Genomic DNA, 20,914 nt, shown 5'->3' with positions numbered 1-20,914 from the left:
CGAACAGCCAATAAAAAAAAAACTCATGGAAATATTCACTATCGTTAGTCACCAGGGAACACAATGTGAGCCATCTCTTCCTAACCCCATAGACTGGATGGCAGTAACAAGTGTGTGCTTTGAATGTGTACTGCCCCCGCCTCCATCCAGCCCCCTCACCCTGGGCTTGAGCACTTACTCCCAGATGCTGGTACTGGTATGGACCTCTTATGAGGTGGCGTCCATCTAAAGGAGGTGGTAACCGGTGTCAGGCTTTGAAATTTTGTAGCTCCACCCCTTCTGTTGTCTGCTTTCTAACTGGTACAATGTGATCAGCAAGCTCGCCCTCCTGCCACCATGTCTCCCTTGCCATACTGCTCTGCACTCTCAGACTTAGCCATGACAAACCCCCTTTGCTGCTTCTTGCCAGGCATTGGGTCCCAGCAACAGAAATGTGGGGGTGGGGATTGCCTGGGAATGAGTATAGGGTTTCGTCTGGAGGTGTAACATGTTACATTAGATGGTGATTGTGATTGTTTAATTTAGTATATATAGTAAGGATACCTTTAAATGACTAAATTGTGTGGTATTTGAATTGTATCTCAAGAATAAGATGGAATGCCTCATTTGCAAGGAGAGATCACAGCGTTGCAGTTTCATGGTGACTGACACATGCATAGCCTTTCCCTTTTCCTGTTGCTGATAATTCATGCAGCGCTTGAGTACATTCTTGGTTGCATTTCTACTATTTTTCATTATAGCATCAGAGGCACCAAGAATGACTGACTCATTCTTGGAAGAGGTGCCACTGAATCAACGTCTGCTGCCAGTTTTTACGTCTTGACAGCATTTATTGGGCAGTAAGTATACTGTAAAGATGATGGAATACATATTTTTATCAGCTCGGTGAGGGGCTTCCATTTCCCCTTGTCTTTGCTGTGATCTAACATGATTGGCTGGAGAGAGCTCATCTCTGTGTGTGTGTGTGTGTGTGTGTGTGTGTGTGTGTGTGTGTGTGTGTGTGTGCACAGGCATAGCAAAACAGCAGGGGGATTGGAACTGCATGGCTGCCGTCGTTTGGTAGGTGTGCAGCAATGTAGTGGAAGCGAGTATCTCACTGACAGTCTTTTGGGTATGGCACATGAGTACTGTGCTCACGGAAGGCAGAGGAAGGGTGGCCAGTATGGGCAGCTTTGTAGTGATGTGGCCTCAGTCTCAGTTGCATTGTGTATCTCTGATGGATGTTTCTGGAAAGGAAGCTGGAGTGGTCCTTAAGAAGATGTTTGTCCTCAGGCTTGATCCTGACCTGCCCTTGCAGAGCTTTCATGGCCTGTCTCCTGAACCTGACTTGGACCCTACAGTGACACCCAGGAGCTGCTAACAGCTTCACCTGAGGTGTGGCCTTGCTCTCTGCCTCCCCGTGTGCTGTGTGTTGTTTGTGTTGGGTCAGAGACATTCCACTGAGTTATGAGGGCCCTTTGCTGTGTTCTGATTTGTCACTCTGTTTTAACTGACAACCTGAGAAGACAGATGTCTGCCGGCATACTGATAAATTGTTATGGAATTCTTACTCTGGTGTTATGAGGCTTCGTTTCTGGCTTATGTGCGCAGACATTTGTGAGATTATTGAAGGTGTAAGTGCTCTGCTAGTCGGATGGAGCCTTAACTGCCGTTATTAATGAGCTCACTTTGTCAGATGCTGTGCTAAGTGCTTAATTACTCTGTAGCCTGGATCCGTGAAAGCCTGGGCCGTGCACCCCCTTCCTAGTTGAACACGTGGGGCACCATGAGCTCTTGCAACTTCCCAAGGCTGCTGAGATACATTGAGCCCTGGTGTGGCCTGAGGGCCGGGGAACTCAAGCTTCCGACACCTCAGTGGGACACAGGAAGGGAAGCACATCGAGCGGGACTGACATTTCTGGCGTGACTTTTTATTTTATAGCACTCCTAGGCTGGAGTCACAACTGTCTGTGGGGTTTGTGCAGTACTCCTTGCTACACCAGAAGTGTCTTCTTCCCGCTCAGTTCAGAGGGAGCCCTTCCTTCCTCCTCTCCAAGGTAGCATTCTCTGTGAAGGCTTGAGGTGGCATCAAGAGCCTGGGAGGGCATCTGAGAGAGGAGCTGCCTGCTGGACTTTGTATGTGTACCAACAGTTCTTTCCAGGCCTGGAGTCTTCCTTTTCCAGGAGGTACTGAGTACATAGTTTTCATCTGAGGAAGCCCAGGTTTTGCTTTTGTCTCTTTTGCTTCTGGCATGGTATCTGAAAAATGATGGTCTCACCCAGGTCATGACAGCTGATTTCTTTTCTCCATCATCTCATAAACATTTTTTTTTAATTTTTGAAGCAGGTGGCTCTAGAGGGCATCCCAGGTGCCCATGGGGATGTCTCTGGCTAGGTCCTTGGACAGCAGAGGAGAGGGTGCCTGAACTGTCCTTGCCCCACTATCACACTGATGATTATCTCGAATATCACCATAGAATCTTCGTGTTACGACGGATGGAGATAGAGACAGAGACCCTCATCAGAGCAATGGACTGAGCTCCCAAGGTCCAATTGAAGAGCAGAAGGAGGGAGAAGATGAGCAAGGAAGTCTGGACTGCGAGGGGTTGGTCCACCAAATGAGGCAGTGTGCCTGTTCTATTGGGAGCTCATCAAATCCAGCTGGACCAGGTCTGAATGAGCATGTGATCAAACCGGACTCTCTGATTGTGGCTAACAATGGGGGCTGACTGAGGAGCCATTGATAAGGCACTGGGACTTGTTCTTATGGCATGTTTTGGCTTTTTGGGACCCTAGTCTATATGGATGCACAGCTCCCTAGGCCTGGATGTAGGGGGAAGGGCTTTGGACTTATCACAGGGCAGGATTCCCTGCCCTCTCTTAAGCAGGGAGAGGGAGTATGGGGGAGCGGAAGGGGATTGGGAGGAGGGAAGGAAGTGTAAATATTTTAATGGAAAAATTAAAAAATTCTTTTTGAAGCAGGATCTTACTATGTAGCTGAGGCTGGCCTTGAACCCGAGTTATGCGCCACCATGCCTGGCTTCTCATGAACTCTTAGACTTGGATCTGTGAGTCACTTAACTAACGTCACATGAGAGCCAGGCGATGCTTTACTCCTTTGCATGATGCTTTCTAGCTGTCCTAATATGATGATTCCTTCTAGCACTCATTTGAAAATGTTTTCACCTCCAAAGGGTTAGGCTACATTGGGTTTTGTTATATTTTTTTCTATATTAAAAGGCATAATCACTTGGTTTTAGTCTCTAGTCTGTAGATAAAGGATATTATATTGATTTTCATACACTGAAGCATTCTTGAAGTCATGGAGTAAATTCTACCTCTCACAATACAGAATCCCTTTATCCACTTTGCAACACCTGGCTTGCTAGCATTTGTTAAGGAATCTGAGTGTGTAGTTTTCTTCCTGCAGGGTCTCCCATCTGGTTTTGCTCCTGGGGCAACAATGGCCCTGCATGATAAGTGTAAAAATGTTCCTCCCTCTTCCGTTGGAAAAACTTTGGGGTGCAGTCACATTAACTCTTTATCACACATATGGCCTGGGCATTATGGGTCTGTTTTAGATATTACTAATCCAATCTCATACACACAAAAGATATAGATGTGTATTATACATATAAACATGTGGAGGGAGGGGAAGAAACTAATTTCCAGGAATTGGCCCACAGAAGTGTGAAAAACAGCAAATCTGAAATCTGCAGGTAAGTAGAGCAGACCAAAAAGCTAGCAACTCAACCACAGGCTACACATGTCAAGAATCCCTGCTTTCTCCGGGCACCACGCTTTCTGGTCACTGCCTTCAAGTGACTAGGAGGAGGCGCACTTACACATTGGGGGTTGTCTGATCAACTCAAAGGCAAATGATTTAAATGTCACTCACAAATTCACGTCTGCAGCATCACACACTGATGTCTGACCATCAGCCTGGCTATACAGAATCAGTTAGCACAGCTTGGGAACCAGTGCCTTCTGTGGAATCCCTCCATTCTGCACTTACTTGGAGGTTACTCAGGAAATCCCTTGGTGCTCTGCATGTCTGAAATTATTGGTGTCAACTGCTTGAGTGCCTCCTCTTTCCCTTCCTCCCTCCCTCCAACCTGCTCAGTGTAGCTAAAGCTGTACAGACTTCCTCTCTTCTGCTCTACATATCATTTATGTCTCTTCTAGTCTAGCACGCCCCTCCCCCTCTTCTGATTGTCTTCTAGTGTCACATCAACCTCAACAGCTTGAGAGCACTTTTGAGTGCAGTCAGTTGGGTCTCCGCTGACTCTAACCCGGCTGCACTCGCAGGTTCTGTGCTTCATGTTCACCTTCTTCATCTCACAGGGGCTCCTCATGCCCGTTCTGAGTTCTAAAATTTCCAGTTTTTTCAGATGGTCACTGATTTCCGTTCTGATGCTACAGTCTAGAATGCAGTCTGATTCTAACGAGGTTCCTCTGAGTGTCGGCACCTGTCTAGCACGGAGTGAGCACCCTAGGTCCTGGGAATGAGCATGTCCTTTGTGCTGCCAGGCACAGTGACCATCAGGCTGAGAAGTGGATGTTCCTCACTGGTCCTCCATCTTCCAAACCTTCACTGGTCTTCTGCTGAGTTTTCCTACCCATGACTATAACTATTACATAACCAATTTTTAAAATTTCTTTTCAAATAGGCTTTGCAAATACTACAATAGTAAAAAGAAAACAATCCTGGAATATGTACACACAACATCATGGCCACCATGTACAACAGTGCACTGACAAGACCTAAAAAAAAAAAACTCCGCACCTCCCAGTGACATCTCCCGGCCCATGTGGCCACACTGTGACCGAATTTGTTTTCCAATCTGTCAGCAGAAGTGCACTGCTCTGGCATTTTGTAAATGCTTGTAAATTTATAGGCACTGGGACTCTGCAAGCCAGGACAGCTGTGACAGTCACACTCTAGGCCACTCACACCGTCTCCACTTCCTCCTGGACGACAGCTGCCACAGAAACTGCACTGCACACAGCACTCTGGATTCTGCCTCTGCAGGCTTGGAAACAACCTGTGGACGGCAGTAGCGTTTCCCCACTGGAGGAAGCCAGGCAGATGAATTTAGCTGCTGTCCAAGCTCACATCACACACGAGAAAGACACGTACAGGGAGGTAAGAGTGAAGCCCACACAAAAGCACACACTGCTAAAACTGACTCTGAATGAGATTCGAGCAGCACTTCATCCTCTCACGGTTCCTCCAAGCCTGACTTCTGTGGTAACACAAACTGGAGGGCAACCCAGCTAGTGTCCAGTCGTCCAGTAGGAATGCGCTTCCTGTGCCAGCACACTGGCTACAGCCCAGCAGCTCCACCTACGTCAACCACGGTCAGGAACATCCTCTCCAGAAAGCAATGCTAAGAGCAAGCTGTACTTCTGAAGTTCTGACTTACACAGGAAACACAGAAATAAATATTCTTAATGCTCATAGGAAAATGCATTGTTTGTTCCAGTCCCCTGCCATGTTTGCTTTCAAGAGTAATTTATGGGAAGATGACATACAGAATCAAATCAACCTGAGATTAAACCTCCTGAGCAAGAATCCACTGTGAGATAGTCTTCATCGGGCAGAGCAGCCATCGTCATTCTTCCCGTGCCGCCAACGAACATTCAATTACCCTGAGGTATCAGCCCGAAGTGCCTGGTCAAAATTGTTTCTAAATTGAAATAGCAGAGATGCGTGGGGGGAATGCATCTTTGTTGTTGTTTTTTTTTTCCCATGCTCAAAATATTTATTTAAACTAAAATACATACTCTGCTGAAAATGTGTGATTCTAGATGATGGAATAATGTTTCTTAATTTTAAGCCAAATTTAACATTCTTGGACAGAATACGATAGTGGCTGTTTGAAAAGTACAGGATTTACTTAAAAATTATATTGGGGGGACTTTAAAAAATCCAATACCAGCAGAATGAGTTCATGAATTATACGACATTATCTCACAGAATACCACATGCAGGAATGAGCCTCAGAAAGATGTCTCAATACAATAGAGGAAGCATATGTTACAGTCATGCAAGAAAAGCAGTAAGAACACAGCGTGCTGCCAACTGCACAAATACAGGTGTGCAGGAAAGGATTCCGAAGGAGCACCAAAATCACTGTCACCCACAAGTGACCACAGGCTGTATAACTGCCCTTCTCCCATCTGCTAACCTTTACTGTGTTCCAGGAGCCCAAGTGACCCCTCAGCAACTAGAATCCCAGAAGAGTGCACCAACAAGGGGAGGTCAAAGGTTCCCACCTATCCTTTCCCCATTATCTGTACTTCCCAAAAGTGGCAACACTCTCTTACATGGGTTTAAAAGTCTGCTCTTAATTTCACAACAGAGAAACATCATAGGGATGTAATCCAGATGGATTTGCCAAACTCCTACTCTGCAGCATGACACACCCGCGAGACAATCCTGAGTTCAAGGAAAATGCAGACACCCAGGAGGGCTCGTGTAAATCGAGTCATAGTGGCCAAAGGTTTCACTGCTTGCCTGTCTCCCACCTGGGCCCATTCTCTATGACCCCTATCCTCTTCCCTTGGCTGTAGTGACCCTGAAGGTGATGTAGAGTCTCCCCCATCCTTGCCCCTAAGACCTGCCCTTCTCAGGGCTGGTCCAGAGCAGTGATTTCCTGCTCTTCTCAAAACTTCTGAGACACAGCCCATGCACATTCCTCTTCTCGGAGCCTGCAGGAGTGCCAACCCAGGTCTGCAAGTCTGGGTCATCCTCAATGTCCGGCCATTCTCTGTGAGAACAGTCCATCTCCCTAGAGCTCTCCAACACACTGCTACGGTCACCAATTCATCTTTCTTGGGCCCAGTTTCTTCTCCGCACTGAGCTATTTCTCTACATCCTGTAACTTAAAAATTTTTTTTCTCTGTGTAGCCCTGGTTATCCTGAAACTCACTCTGTAAATTAGACTGGCCTTGAACTTAGAGATCTGCCTGCCTCTGCCTCCTAAATACTGGGATTAAAGGAATGCGCCTCCACTGTCTGGTTTTAAAAAAAATAGTTTTCACTTATTTATTTAGTGTGTGTACATAAGTTCATATGTATGTGTGTGTGTTCATTTGTATCTATACATATGTATGTCCAAGTGCATGTGTATACAGACGCGTGTGTGTGTGTGTGTGTGTGTGTGTGTGTGTGTGTTCAAATAGGAATGTGTCTGCACCCAGTTCAGAACTGACTCAGAGCATAGTCCCTACCTCCTCCAATCATTGTTTCTCCTGAACAATTAACATCATGGTCTTCGCCATTCACCCTGTTTGCTAATAATCAGGAAATGCATTAAGAAATGCTTGGGTCTTACAACGTAAGTCAGTGGTAAAGCAGTTAAAGCAAACGTATTTACCACATTAATCAAACGGTCCATTTAGCCTGGACCATCAGTCCTCTAAGCGTTGTGATTGAACTTCTCCATTAACTGAGGGCCATAGACAGAGGCCCTACTGCTCTAAGGACCATCAGGAGCACCCTTGTTACCTCTCAGATGTGGCGGGGAGGACAGAGATGCTAGGGAGTAAGCAGTGGCTCTCCCTGGTTGCTTAGCAATGACCTATGATAGAATCAGCCCACTGGATGTATTTTCATCCTCGGGGTGACCTGTCCTTGAGTGATCCCATCTCTCCAGATGGCCACAAAAGGAAGGATCTAAAGTAGAATGAGAACTGAAATGCTTCTGAAATGCTTCAACCCATAGCTACATAAAAACAAGCCAGCACCAGATGAGGAGTGGGCTCGTGAGAACAGTGTCAATAAAGAATGACGCCTCCTTTGTACTCAATTTGTTTTCACAAATGAATCAGAAAGTGTACACACCACTAATCAGACATTTTTAAAAACTTAGAAGTGCACAGAGCAAGTAATATCATTTTACAGTTTGCTACTCTAATGCAAATGAAAGAAAAGGACGCATGAGCAGGCAAGAGGCCTCAGTGGGTAAAGAGGCTTGCTGCCAAGCCTGAAAGCCTGGGTCCAATCCCCAATACCCACATGGGGAAGGAGAGAAAAGACTTCCACAAATTGCCCTCTGGCCTCCACAGGCGTGCTGGGGCATGTATCTACCTACCTCCCTACCTGCCACCCAACCTACCTACACACACACATACAAACAAGCTCTAAAGGTTTTTTAAAGATACAGACTCAGAGTAATGGTACAGTGTACCCCTCACACAGCTAACAATTTGCATATAATTCTTCTCATAAAGTGATACTACTGATGTCAGAATTAGAAAATTCTGAAAAGTCAACAAAAGCATGCCTGGCTCACAGCTTAGACACAAATCATTGAATACTCTATCACATTAGCCTTACCCATTGAAATGAAGCCATGTGAGCTGAGGGCCACTAGGAAAACCCAAACTCCCAAATAGACTCATTTCTCCACATTTAGTATCTTTTTTAAATGGGGTATTGTCAGTTGTAAGCATATCTGAAGTGGTTGAGTGTAGATTTCAAAGTGTTTTTTTAAAGCTGACCTCAAGGATAAGACTGTCCCTCTCCATGACTGTAACGGCTATTCTCGGTTGTCAACTTGACTACATCTGGAATTAACTAAAACTCACAGGCTGTCTAGGCTACTCCTTCTGCTGGCAGCCTATATAAGGACATGGAAGAAGGAAGCTTTTGCTCTCTGCCTGCTTGCTCTAATTCTTGCTAGCAAGTACAATCCTTCACTGCCCTACTTCTTCAGGATTCCACCACATACTGGAGACCAGCTGAGACATCCAGCCTTAGGGGCTAAAAAACTACTGGATTTTTGGACCTTCCACTGATAGAGAGCCATTTTAGGACTAGCTAGACCACAACCTATAAAAAAATTGTAACAAATCCCCTAGATGGATGGATGACAGACAGATAGACAGACTGATTGAATCTATAAGACCTGTCCTTCTAAAGAGCCCTGACTACCACAGCTGTCACTCATTTTCAGCAGTGATATAACTATGCAGAGAACAGAGCGGATCCACTGAAGCTCACACTGGGCATCCAGGAGGCACAGTGTTGTGGTGTACGCCTACCTATGTACTCGCAAATGAAGACCACGAAGAACGGAGTGACCAGGTCGTTTATCCCCTGAACGTATCCACTGGCAGGGTGTCGGATAGCCCATATAAACAAGATCCTTTCGAAAATCTGAAAGAAAATGGAATTGGCAGTAAAGCAAGAAATGAACATAGTAAAAAAATTACTTAAAATATGTGCCATCAATATTTCTCACTGTCTCCAATACTAAGGCACAAAACATAGACAGATATCAATTCCAGTTTCTTTGCAAAAGTCCAATGAGCTTAACTTTTTATTGGTTCACAAGCACCATAGTATTTTACCAAACCCAGGAGTTCAGTTCTTCCCCACCATTAGCACTAGTCTCTATTCCCTGAAGACCAGCAGATCACAGGGATGTAGAGCAGAGCAGGGCTTGGTAAACAATGGTTCTTTTCTTAGAGACAGATGGGTGGGCAGGGAAGTGGGAAGTGGGAGGAGAGGCAGAAGGAAGGGAGGGAAGGAGGGATGTAGCATACATGCATGTATCCATTTCTCATGCACATGTACATGCATCCATGTCCCCACGAGGTAAATAGATTTCTTAATTTCCTAGAAAGTTATCTCCATCCAAGAAGACACATTTAGGCACCCAGCTTCCTGGGCCACAAATGTAATAATTACCCTAGCTTCCTTCTTCCTCAGGACACTCACCTTCGACTGACCCTTCCTCTTCGATGACATCTTTCAACCCACTCACTCTCCTCCATCTTCACTCTTCAGATTAATCTTATCAAGGTACAACAGAATCAAACCACCCCAGGCCACCTACACGTATGCATGCACACCCCTGCCAAGGTTTAAAGACCTACTATCATCCATAAGCATAGTGCCCGCTCTCCCCAAACCAAAAGCCTCTTCTAGCCAGCATCCACATTCTGTACCATCCTGAGAGCCCAGGAGGTTACCATCTCAGTTCCCACAGCCCTAAGGGCTTCTCCTTGCTTCTAGATAAACTAATTGCTGGTTATTTGCGACCAGTTCAAGCAATCCTTTCTGCACTGTCTGCTCCCTACCCACCTTTTCTATGGAAGAGTCAGTCACATCCTACTTTGTGACTCTCTGGTCTCCCATCCTTCCCATTGTCATTCACTGGTGACTCCTGCTTAGTATTGGGTTCCAAAGTCAGCCAAGGCCAGGTCTTACTACCTGCCCAGACCTCACACAGGCAAGTAGTACAGTAACGGCAGTGAAAGAATGCTCACATGAATAAAAGGGTCGCAGACCCTCTAAGCACACCAAATCTTGCAGAGCCAGCACACTCTGGGACATCAGGCCCTTCCTACATCACCTGCACCCCTATGTATGACTGGGCTTGGTAGTCTAGAGCCCCAAAACACATCAACTCATGACCTACAGAGGAGAGACCTAGAGCCCACACAAGCACAGCCTCTGATCCCAAGACATGGAGCTTATCAGTGGCAAAATGAACCCTGAAAGCCAGCCCCACTCCCACACCAGTACACCACCACCCCGCTGCTCAAGTGAATAACAAGCAAGCACCACCTGTAGCACAGCAGGCGCCAGCTCAATATTTGCTGAATGAGTGACACACTCATGCATATAGATTCATATACATTTTCCATCAGTCAACAGTTTCCTAGAGAGAAATGAATATTTAAACAAGTTCAGAGGCTGGGGCACAGCTCGCTAACCAAGCACTTGCCTAGCATGGGTGAGGGCCCTGCATACAATCACTAGCACCACTAAACAACTAAAATAAAGTAAAAACAAACTCAGAGGCTAGGGAGACAGCACAGGCACAAAGTGCCACCCTGTAGCACAAGGACCTCAGGTAGGATTCCAAAAATACATATGAAAAGTCAGAGCTGGCTATAATCCCGATCTTAGAGGCAGAGACAGGTAGCAAATCTCTGGAGGTCACTGTCCAGCCTGCCTCACCAAATCTAAGAGCTTCAAGGTTAGTGAGACACACTGGATTGAAAATATAAAAATGGAGGCAACCAAGGAAAGAAAGTCAATGCTGACTTGGGACACGTGCACACACAAATCCACACTAACAAATCCACAGTACAGGCCCTCAGTGCATAGCAGACTGCCACAGCCAACCAGAAGGAGAGCTCCACCTGATCACACCCACAGAGGCAAACAGGACACATCATGAAACGCCTGAGAAGATTGGGGATAAAGACTTGAGTTGGCCTGGGCTCTAAGACTTAGGCTCCAAGCACCAGCCTCTGTCAGTGGGACTCAAGGTCTATCAGGACCACACAAGAGTAAGGCGCAGCACCCTCCTGGGGGAACACAGGCACTAAGAGCACAGAGTGTGTGTTGTGGACAGATGAGCCCAACTTGCAGTTAGGAGGCCAGTGCCCTCCAGTTCCTCTACAGAGAACCAACAATGCCCCTGAGGAAGACTCAAAGCAGGCTCTGCCAGCTACTAGTGACCTAGCATACCTCATCATTCCTGTAGCTCAAAGAGCAGGTTGCACTCCTCAGAAAAATCCAGAAATGCTCCAGTTTCTTATGAGCAAAGGAAAGCTCTCAGTCAGCTCAGCTGTCCAAGTCACCTGTCTGGATGATCTCAAAGACCTAGCTTACCCAGAACTACAGAACAGGAGCAGGCCCAGGCAGCTAGAGAAGAAGCTAAAGCTGACCTCCAGTCAGTGGGCAGTGGCTGGAGTGGCAAAACCAGTCCTCTTTCCACAGTCACTTAACAATTCCTGAAAATCTTTTGCCATATCATCTGAAAGTGTTCTGGGGAGTGGGGTCATTCTTCATAGAGCCCACAACTCCATGAGAAAAAAAAAAAAAAACCTTGGATTTTTGAGCAATTTGAGCAGAAGGGTAGAAGCAACATGCTCACATTAATAGGAATGTCAGCGGAGGCAGGGTCAGCACAGCAAAGAGTATATATAAGGAAGTCATATGAGGCACAGGACATTAACTCATGCTGGAGATGTGGAGAAGCATGCATGATTCACCAAAGGGCATAACAAAGAGAGACCCTGGCTCCATGGATGTGCCTACTGGAAATATACTGATCTGAGAGGCCATGACCATGGACACTCAAAGACATTATTAGTTCTTAGAGTCTGTTCACCATTCTTGATATCCATGTCTGCTAGAGGGGGACTGCATCAGAAGTAGGACAAACTCTGAACTCTTCCTAAAGGCTCTTTTCTTAAACTTGATAATGAAATGCTCACTATCACACATTACCCCATGTCTGAAGAAATCAAGTGGCCAGGCTGGGGATGTGGCTCAGTAGGTTAAGTCCCTGCTATGTAGGCATGGGGCCCTGAGTTCAAAATTCCAGCACCCACATAAAAGAAGTTGAGCTATGAGGAGCATGACCAGAACTTCAGCACTGGAAGGGGAGAGGGAGAGAGATGGACAGACCCCCTAGCACAGGCTCCAGATTCAGTGAAGCTCTGTCTCAAAACACACAGTGAAGAAGCAACAGAGAAAGATATGCAAACAGCAACCCCTTGTCTCAATACAAACTACGTGGGTGAGCATACATGCATGCATACACATGTACACAAACACATTCAAATACGCATGTTCACGTATAGGCACACACACGCGCACACACACGCACAGAGTCTGAGCACACCTGTCCTTACTTGGTATGTCTTATCAAACATCCACCATATGCTTCCTCTGCAGAACCAAACATAGCCACTCAGCACACATGAGGGAACCAAGATGTTCTGCACACTAAAAGGGAAACAGAGGGTTCTCTGGCAGAAAGAGCAGGGGCAGAGCCAGATCAGCCAGATCTTTCCCTGGGGCTGAGCGGGATGGTGAGTGTTGAACAACTCAGCAGCCGCCCTCCCCCATTTGGCCACCAGAGATAAACACAACCACTGAGTCGGGAGTCTGTCAAAGCAGGATCTCGGTTAATGGTATCAAGCAGGGACTTATATAGAATTTTGATGGGGGCGGAGAAGCCTGGGATGGGCCGAGGCGGACCAAGGAATAAAGGCCAAAGATATTCTGCCACATTAGCAGTGGCTGGGCAGAGGCAGGCCTAGGTTGGTAGCCAGAGACAGGTCTCCAAACTCAAGCTAGGCTCAAGAAGTTACACTAGGTCTCACCAAACTCAAGTTAGGCTTAGGAAGTTACACTGGGCCTCATGTCCAGGACTCAAGAGGTCCAACAAAATGTCACTTTGCTCAGAATTCCATATCAAACCTGGTGTCAGAAATGTAAAATAAATAAATAAATAAAATAATCCTGCCACCACAACACACACTACCACCAAAGTCTTTCTGAGAGGGGAGCAGGCCATGCCAGAAAGACCTGTGGGGTTCTCATATAGCACAGAATACTAAGGAGAAGAACCAGTCCTAACACCTGATGAATGAAACAAAACATAAGTGGAGAACACACTGAGGGGCTGGAGAGCCAGCTCAGGACGACAAGAACTGTTACTCTTGCAGAGAACCCAAGTTCAGTTTCCAGCACCCATGTCAGGCACATCACAAATGCCTCTAACTCCAATTCCAAGGAGTCTGATGTCCTCTTCTGACCCCCATGGGCACCTGAACACACATGGCATCAATTCACACAGACACACACATAAGCAAAAATATAAATAAATCTTTAAAAAGCAAAAGTCTATAACAAGCCTGAAGTGTGTCTCAAAAAGACAACCATATTGTCACATGAGGTACACACTGTGAATCAAGATTCCAACTGCACTGTGTCCCAAGCACTTTCTACAGTGACAATGGCATTAACCCAAGTATTAACACTCTACATATTGACAATAAAACAGTAAGACAATGAAAGTGACATTTTAAAGGCTACTATAAGACTGAGTCTGAGCACATTTCACAGGTTGTCAAGGTAAAACTCCATTTAAAGTTAAAGAGAAGTGAGGTTGAAGAAATGACTCAAGTAAGTAAAGCACCAGCTGCTCTCACAGAGGACCTGGGTTTCATTTCCAGCCTGCATGGCAACTCACAGTCATCTGTAACTCCAGTTCCAAGATGATCTCACAGCATCGTCTAGCCTCTATGAACACTAGGCATACACATGGTGCACAGACACAGATGCATGCAAAACACCCTTAGACATCAAATAAATAAGTAAATAAATAAATAAAAGTATAAATAAGAAACTTTTTTAAATATAAAGACAAGGGGAGCTGTGGGACCCTGTCCTCCCTGATCCTTGAGACCAAAATACTGGATGCAAATAATGTTTAAGCTAACCAGCTAAGCTTCCTGCTAGTTCCGTCCGTCCTTGGTTCTGCTACAGCCTGGTACATTAGCCTGAGGGATCTATTTTACTTTAAAATGGTAATTTCTCAACCTGCCTCAAAGAAGCTCAGGCGCCAAGGCCCATCTAACCTGTCTGACATTGCCTTGTACCCTCGACCACCTGCCTGGAGAAAAACTCCCACAGAGGCCAGTTCCCCAGCCCCCTCTGGGTGGGAGGAGTTTTCCTTTACTGGGGCCTTTATTCTCCTTCCTGCTTTTGTTGGGAGGAGGCCTTGCCCTTTTTGATCCTGGTTGCCCACTGGTATAAATACCCAACTTGAGTTTAATAAAGTTGCCATTTACTCTGGTAAATGAGCAAAGGTCTCTTTTGTGTGTGTCTCTTTTTTTAACCCTCAGGACAATCGTCCATTCTCGTGGGCCCGAGTTCGGGAAAGCGCGCAGCCTGAATCGGGCATGGGTATCCACTGGAAAGTGCAGTCTCTTACAGGGAGCTAGAGAGATGGCTCAGTGGATAAGAGTACTTGCTGCTCTTCCAGAGACCCACATGGTAGCTCACAATGGTATATAATTCTAGTTCCAAGAGATCTGACATCCTCTTCCAGCCTCAGCAGGCTTCTGCATGTATGTGGTGTAGGTAAATATGCATATATATGTGTGTGTGTGTGTGTGTGTGTGTATTTATATGTATATATAATAAAAATTAATCTTTTAAAAATAAGGACAAAAACTAAGTAAACGCAAAAACAAAATATTAGTTCCCTCCAAACTAATCAACAGATGCAACTCAAGATGTGCAAGTTCATAACCCCTAGCAAGCTGACCTTAACACACAAGGAAAGGTAGAAGCAATCAAGGAACAGAACCAGGCATAGGTGGCCTGGACCTAGCCCACAAGACTCAAGGTGGCAATAATCAAGGGCAAGTCAGAACAAAGAAGACAAACAAACCAAGGGAGCCAAGGCCAGGTGAAGGAAATCCTGACAGATGGCAAACAGGTGGTTGCTGGTGGCCAGGGCCACAGCTGGCTGGCTTTCCACATGGGAACCATTTCAAAAATGCACATGTAGAAGGACAAGCCAGAAGCAGAGGAACAATGATGGAGCCATCACAATCCCTGAGCCAAATTACACTACAGAAACACAGTAACAAACAACAGCAGACACACAGACCAAGGGAATAGAACCCAAGACCCAGAAACAAGCCCCCGGAGCTATACCTACCCGACTTTCTGCAGGTGCCAAAGCAGACACTGAAGGAAACACAGCCTTTTCTAAACCACTGGAGGAAAATGACTTAGATTCTATCTCTCAATCAAGTTTAAAAAATCAATTCAAAACAGATGACAGACTTTAATAAGACCTCAAACTTTGAACCTGAGAGGAAAACATAGGAATAGGACTTCAGTGGTTTGGGAAACTCCAGCAAGAACTGACCGATGGGATTGTACGAGACAAGAGTGCAGAGACGGCATGCAGAATGGAGGGAGCAATTTGTCATCTGACAGGCGGCTGATATCTAGAATCTACAAAAACCACAAAAAGCTGAACACCAAAACCTCATCCCATCAATAAACAGGCAAATGAACTGACCACACAAGTCTCTAAAAGGAAAATACATAGAGCCAATTAATACATTAACAAGTTTTCAGCAGTCTTAGCTATGAAGGAAATAACAAATCCAAACTTCATTGAAAGTCTATCTCACTCCAAAATGAAAGACTACCCTTCAAACAATAACTAAAGCTAGTGGGAAGGGGACGCCTTACCCCACAGATGGGGGAATGTAAACAGGTGCATGCCCTAGGAAATCAGTATAGAGAGTCCTTAACACACTCAAAACAGAACTGCCATGTGATCTTCCTACATCATTTCTGGGTATTTAGCTGGAGAGAATTAAGTATGGTTATGAAAGGCTATGCACAACAGTCAAATCCATTAACATATGAATGAATAAAGAAAATGTGGTAGCTAGGCAGTGGTGGCACATGCCTTTAATCACAGCACTCAGGAGACAGAGGCAGGTGGATCTCTGTGAGTTCAAAGCCAGCCTGGTCTGCAAGGCTACAGCAAGAAACCCTGTCTTGAAAAATAAAGAAAAATGAGAGAAAGAAATAAAATGTGGTATATGTGGTGAATGTAGATAATCAAGTTTTATTCAGTTATAAAAGATGAAATTCTGCCATCTACAGGAAGATGGATGGAACTGGAGTGCATCATGTTAAGTGAAATAAGCTAGATTCAGATGATTATCATGTTTCTCTTATGTGCAGAATATGGTCATGAGTGTATGTGTTTGTGTATGTGTGTGTATATACATGAGGGGGAGAAAGAGGGGGCAGAAGGAGAGAGAGAAGGAAGGAGAAGGAGAGAAAACTAGAAGAGACTAATTAGGTTTCAGGAAAGGAACAAGTGGCAAGTGAGCAAGGCAGAAGAAAGGATAATTAATGGCAGGAACACAAGCAAAGTACATAAATGTGTAAAATGTTTTAATGAAATCCATTATATTGTATGATTGGCTTTTTTAAAGTAAAAATGAAACCATTAGGGAATAGGGAACACATAGACATGTAATGGTCAGGTAAATCCATTCAAAGTACTTTATGTATGAACAAAAACACCCTTATGAAACACACTAGCTAGCGCACACTGCTAACACCATCTGTCAACATCTACCACTATAAAGGACAGACATACTCAGGGGTGCACTGCCCAAGAAGCACTACACATAAGCATACTGCTAGTACCGTCTATCAATGCCTACCATAATGAGTAGCAGTTCATACATACGCCACATGACAAAGCCATGACAAAAACCTAGAAAGCCACCATTATCCCAGGGGTTACTTATATCATATAGAGGAGCTTGTGGAAAAAGAAGGGACTTCAAAGACACCAACACCATTCTCTGTCGTGGGCCTGACAGTGGGGACTTGAAATTAAAAATTAAATTAAATCTTAGATTTCTTTAACTTGGGCATATATGTTACAGGCAGCCAGTCTTCTGCTCTGATGTTTTTGCCATAAAAATCAAGAAGAGGAAAGATTGATAGACCAACTCTTATCTGACAGAAACCAGAAAAGTTTGATGGACTGATTCAATAGCAAGTCAAATTTCCTGGACTCTTAAACTGCTCCATTTGTGAATTAAAAATAAAAATAAAAAATAAAGGGGCAGAAATGGAAACTTTTAAAAGTTAATAAACTTTTATAAATTAAAAAAATAAAAATAAAAAAAGAAACTATAATACCAAGTGTAGTGGTTTGAACAAGAATGGCTCATATATTTGAATGTCTAGTTCCCAGTTGGGGACTGTTTGGGAAGGACTAGGACATGTGACTTTGTTGAAGAAGGGTGTCACTAGGGAAGTGTATCACTGGGGATGGCTCTGAGGTTCCAAAAGCCCACATCAGGCTCAGCCTCACCTCTCTCTCTGCTTGCAACTTTTGATCAGATGTCAGCTCTCAGCACCGCTCCAGCGCCATGCCTGCCTGTCTGCTGCCATGTTCTCCACCACAATGATCGTGGACTCACCCTCTGAAACTGTACATAAGCCCCCAAGTAAATGCTTTCTTTAATAAGTTGCCTTGGTCATGGTGTCTCCTCATAGCAACAAAACTATAACTGAGACATCAAGTAAAGTGACAAGGAGCAAAACCAATGTGGGAGACACGTCAGCCTCAGCACTGCTAGGCTGTGGGAACGCCAGTGTCGCTATCCATTGCTCTAAATGCACAGTAGGGGGGAGGAAAACCTGTAAGAAGAATCAGGCCGCAGTGAGAAGGAAGGGGCAGCTTCTCCCTGGCAGAGCCCGCAGACCAAGGCCAGAGTAACAGCAAGGTGGTTCCCACTCAGCATCTCAGCACAGCTCGTGATGACGTGGACAGTGAACATCAGATGAGGGCGGGGACACTACAGCACAGTCCCGACAAGGAGGGAACAGGGGGCTGCTGCCGGGCCCCAGAGTCCTTTCAGTCACATGGCAAGCACAGGTGCACCAGCAGATAAGGAGTCCTGTCAACAGGGGCTACAGAGCAGAGAACAGCATCTGTCCCCAGTCCCCACCCCCACCCCAAGCACACAAGGCATATGGGGACCAGGATCTAGACCTAGGCATACTACCACCTCCACTCATAAATCATTCGATGTCTGACAGAAGAGGCTGATGCTCCACTGGGACCTGAGTTCAAAAATCATCCCTTCTTTTCCAGTCACAGGAAGCCCCTAGGTCCACTCAGAGTTGCGGGTCAAAGCTTGGGTTTCCCGGCCTATATGGTTCACTACGCTGGGTCTGTTCAGGTGTAACAAGGCACCATGTCCCAGCAGCAACCTGGGAGCAGTCTCTTCTTCTTACTCGGGCTGTTCTAAGAAGCAAAGGACAGACAACAGGACGGCTGTGGGGGAAAGGCCCCTGCGCAAATACTGAACTTGCCAAATCTGCACTTCAAAACGGATCTTCAACAAACACACAGGACTAGCCACAATAGTTAAGTGCCACAGGCCATCTTAGATGGACTTCATTCAACAAAATGGGCAGGAACTAAAAGTGAAAAGTGGCTAACTTTCTTTCAAATATCAATACTGAAGTTTTTGTTGGGGGGGGGGCCTGATTTCAGAAAACACCCCTGAGCCCCACCAAGCTGCCACATGAAATTCTGTTCTCAGGACGCTGTTTCATTTTCCCATCTATGTCCAGTGAAGTAACTCCATTGTCACCAAACTAAGTCACTGGGTACAAGCAGTAGCACACTGCCAACTCATGACTTCAAAGGGATGTGCTTGCTCTTCCTATCTGTGTCTTATTAATTCCCTGCTAGTGGGATGCAAATGTGAGCAAGAGCACCAAGCAGCTGCTTGGACTCTGAGGTTAAAGTCAAGTGCACAGTGGCAACCAGCCATCCGACAAACAACTAGCTCTGAAGACGCTAATCAACTTCTAGCTCATGAAGCTACCATGTCAATAGATTTGTTGTCACCATGGATATAGCCCAACTTCCGAGGTGCCAGAAATCTAATTGGCTCCTGAAAACTGGCCAACGCAAGACCCACCTTTCAGTGTTTCTACTCAAGCCCCTGCTCCTCATGTCATATTCCCCAGTGCAGTCACACTCAAATTATACACAGTCACCCTTGGCAGCCTGGATAGTCTGCCCTCCTCCCCCAGAGGTCTGCCTGTCCGACAGGCTGCATAGTCCCTGCTCAACCCTGCCAACTGCTCAATACACACCTCATACCTCTGGAGGAGTCTCAGGGGCTAAGTGAAACTCACAGTCAGGGAGATGCTCCAAAGCAAAAGTGCCAACGCCTGACCACAGAGCAATGGCAGTGACTCTGGACCACAAGTGAGACCAGAGGTCACTAGGCCAGCTCTATAAGCAATGTGCCAAGTTGTAGGGTGAAAACAGAATCACACAAAGACAAACTAAAGTCTATTTCCCATTTTTAAAGAAAACCTTAAGTAAAGGAGAGGTGCATTAGCCTTGTTTCCAGACTCTGTGAGCACAGCACTGAGAAGGGCCATCAGAGAGAAGGGCCTCGGAGCGGCGCTCCAGCGGAAACTCATTTCCCCTTCTGTGCCCCACAATCTATGAGCACTTTTATTTCAGCAATGTTAGAATTTCTGAGTAGCTTTACTGAGCAGCAAGAGATGTTCACAGTTCAAAATGCATTTACTGGGGGAAAATAAAGATGAAAAACAAAATATTTCAGAGAGTAAGTCTCCTCTAAAGCGATATCACTTACTTTAGTAACAAAAATGTAAAGGTTAGGAATAAACCTAATAAAGCATGCACAAGGCCTTCCATAAAGGTCCCCTGGTCTCCTGGCCCAGGCCTACAATCCCAGATACTTGGTGGGATAAGACCAAGAGGATCTGAAGTTCAGGGAATGTGCAAGAGTGAGTTCCAGGCTACAGTGGGCAACTTAGACAGACCTAGTCTCAAAAAAACAAATAAAAATAGGGCTAGATTCCGTTCCGAAATCAAACAGACTTTAGAAAGAAAACTGTCAAGGTGATTCTGAAAATAACATGGATGAGTAAAGAATAAAATAACCCAGTCAACTCAGAAGAGTAAGGGGGAGGCACTAGGGTCCTCATGGACGCCTGCGAATGTGGCACAGATAGAACGCTGCAGTGACAAGGCCAAGTTCCTGCACAGTCCCCACTGACTGCCTGCCTGCAGAGGCTGCTATCAGCTACAAATTAAATGAATGGCGGGGAAAGAAAAACTTTCAGATGAGAAGATGAGAGAAGACTTACAAGACAGATGTTGAGGGAAAAGATTTCTTAAAGTAAGCATCCCATAATAACCTAAGGGGGCATCATATCCAACTCAGCAAGGCTAAGCATAGCCCATAACTGTCAAAAATCAGAATCCCAAATGTATAAAGATGACAAACTTATTTTTTAATGGGTGAAAAAAAGAAGGGGGGTGGTCCAGACAATAACAAGCATTTCCCAGAACAGGGCACAGAAGACACCCATCTCTATATGCATAGATGCTCTTTGGCCAGGGACCGTGAAGCCAGGAGCATATCTATATCTGGTGATAAGAATATCCACCAGACGCACAGAGCTCAGGAGCCTGGCCATGCTCCCAGAACTGTCCAGGAAATCCGGACTTCCAGCACTGTAGGTAGCATCATCTGCAGACCCCTCCGGGAAGCA

General features: G+C 45.5%; 1 protein-coding gene across 3 annotated transcripts in view; it reads right to left on the bottom strand.

Moving 5' to 3' along the window:
- Window positions 1-20,914, bottom strand: part of Tbc1d22a (TBC1 domain family member 22A) — a 297,396-nt gene that overhangs the window by 176,320 nt on the left and 100,162 nt on the right. For all 3 annotated transcript variants that reach the window (XM_048444913.3, XM_048444912.3, XM_085678867.2), the window contains exon 8: window positions 9,031-9,145. In XM_048444913.3, the coding sequence (XP_048300870.2) occupies window positions 9,031-9,145 (115 nt within the window). The remainder of the gene's footprint in view (window positions 1-9,030; window positions 9,146-20,914) is intronic.

The sequence above is a fragment of the Myodes glareolus genome, chromosome 19, assembly GCF_982192425.1.
Source record: "Myodes glareolus chromosome 19, mMyoGla1.1, whole genome shotgun sequence".
Taxonomy (NCBI): domain Eukaryota; kingdom Metazoa; phylum Chordata; class Mammalia; order Rodentia; family Cricetidae; genus Myodes; species Myodes glareolus.
The sequence above is the reverse complement of the archived record's forward strand: the minus strand, read 5'-3'. Positions and strand labels throughout refer to the sequence as shown.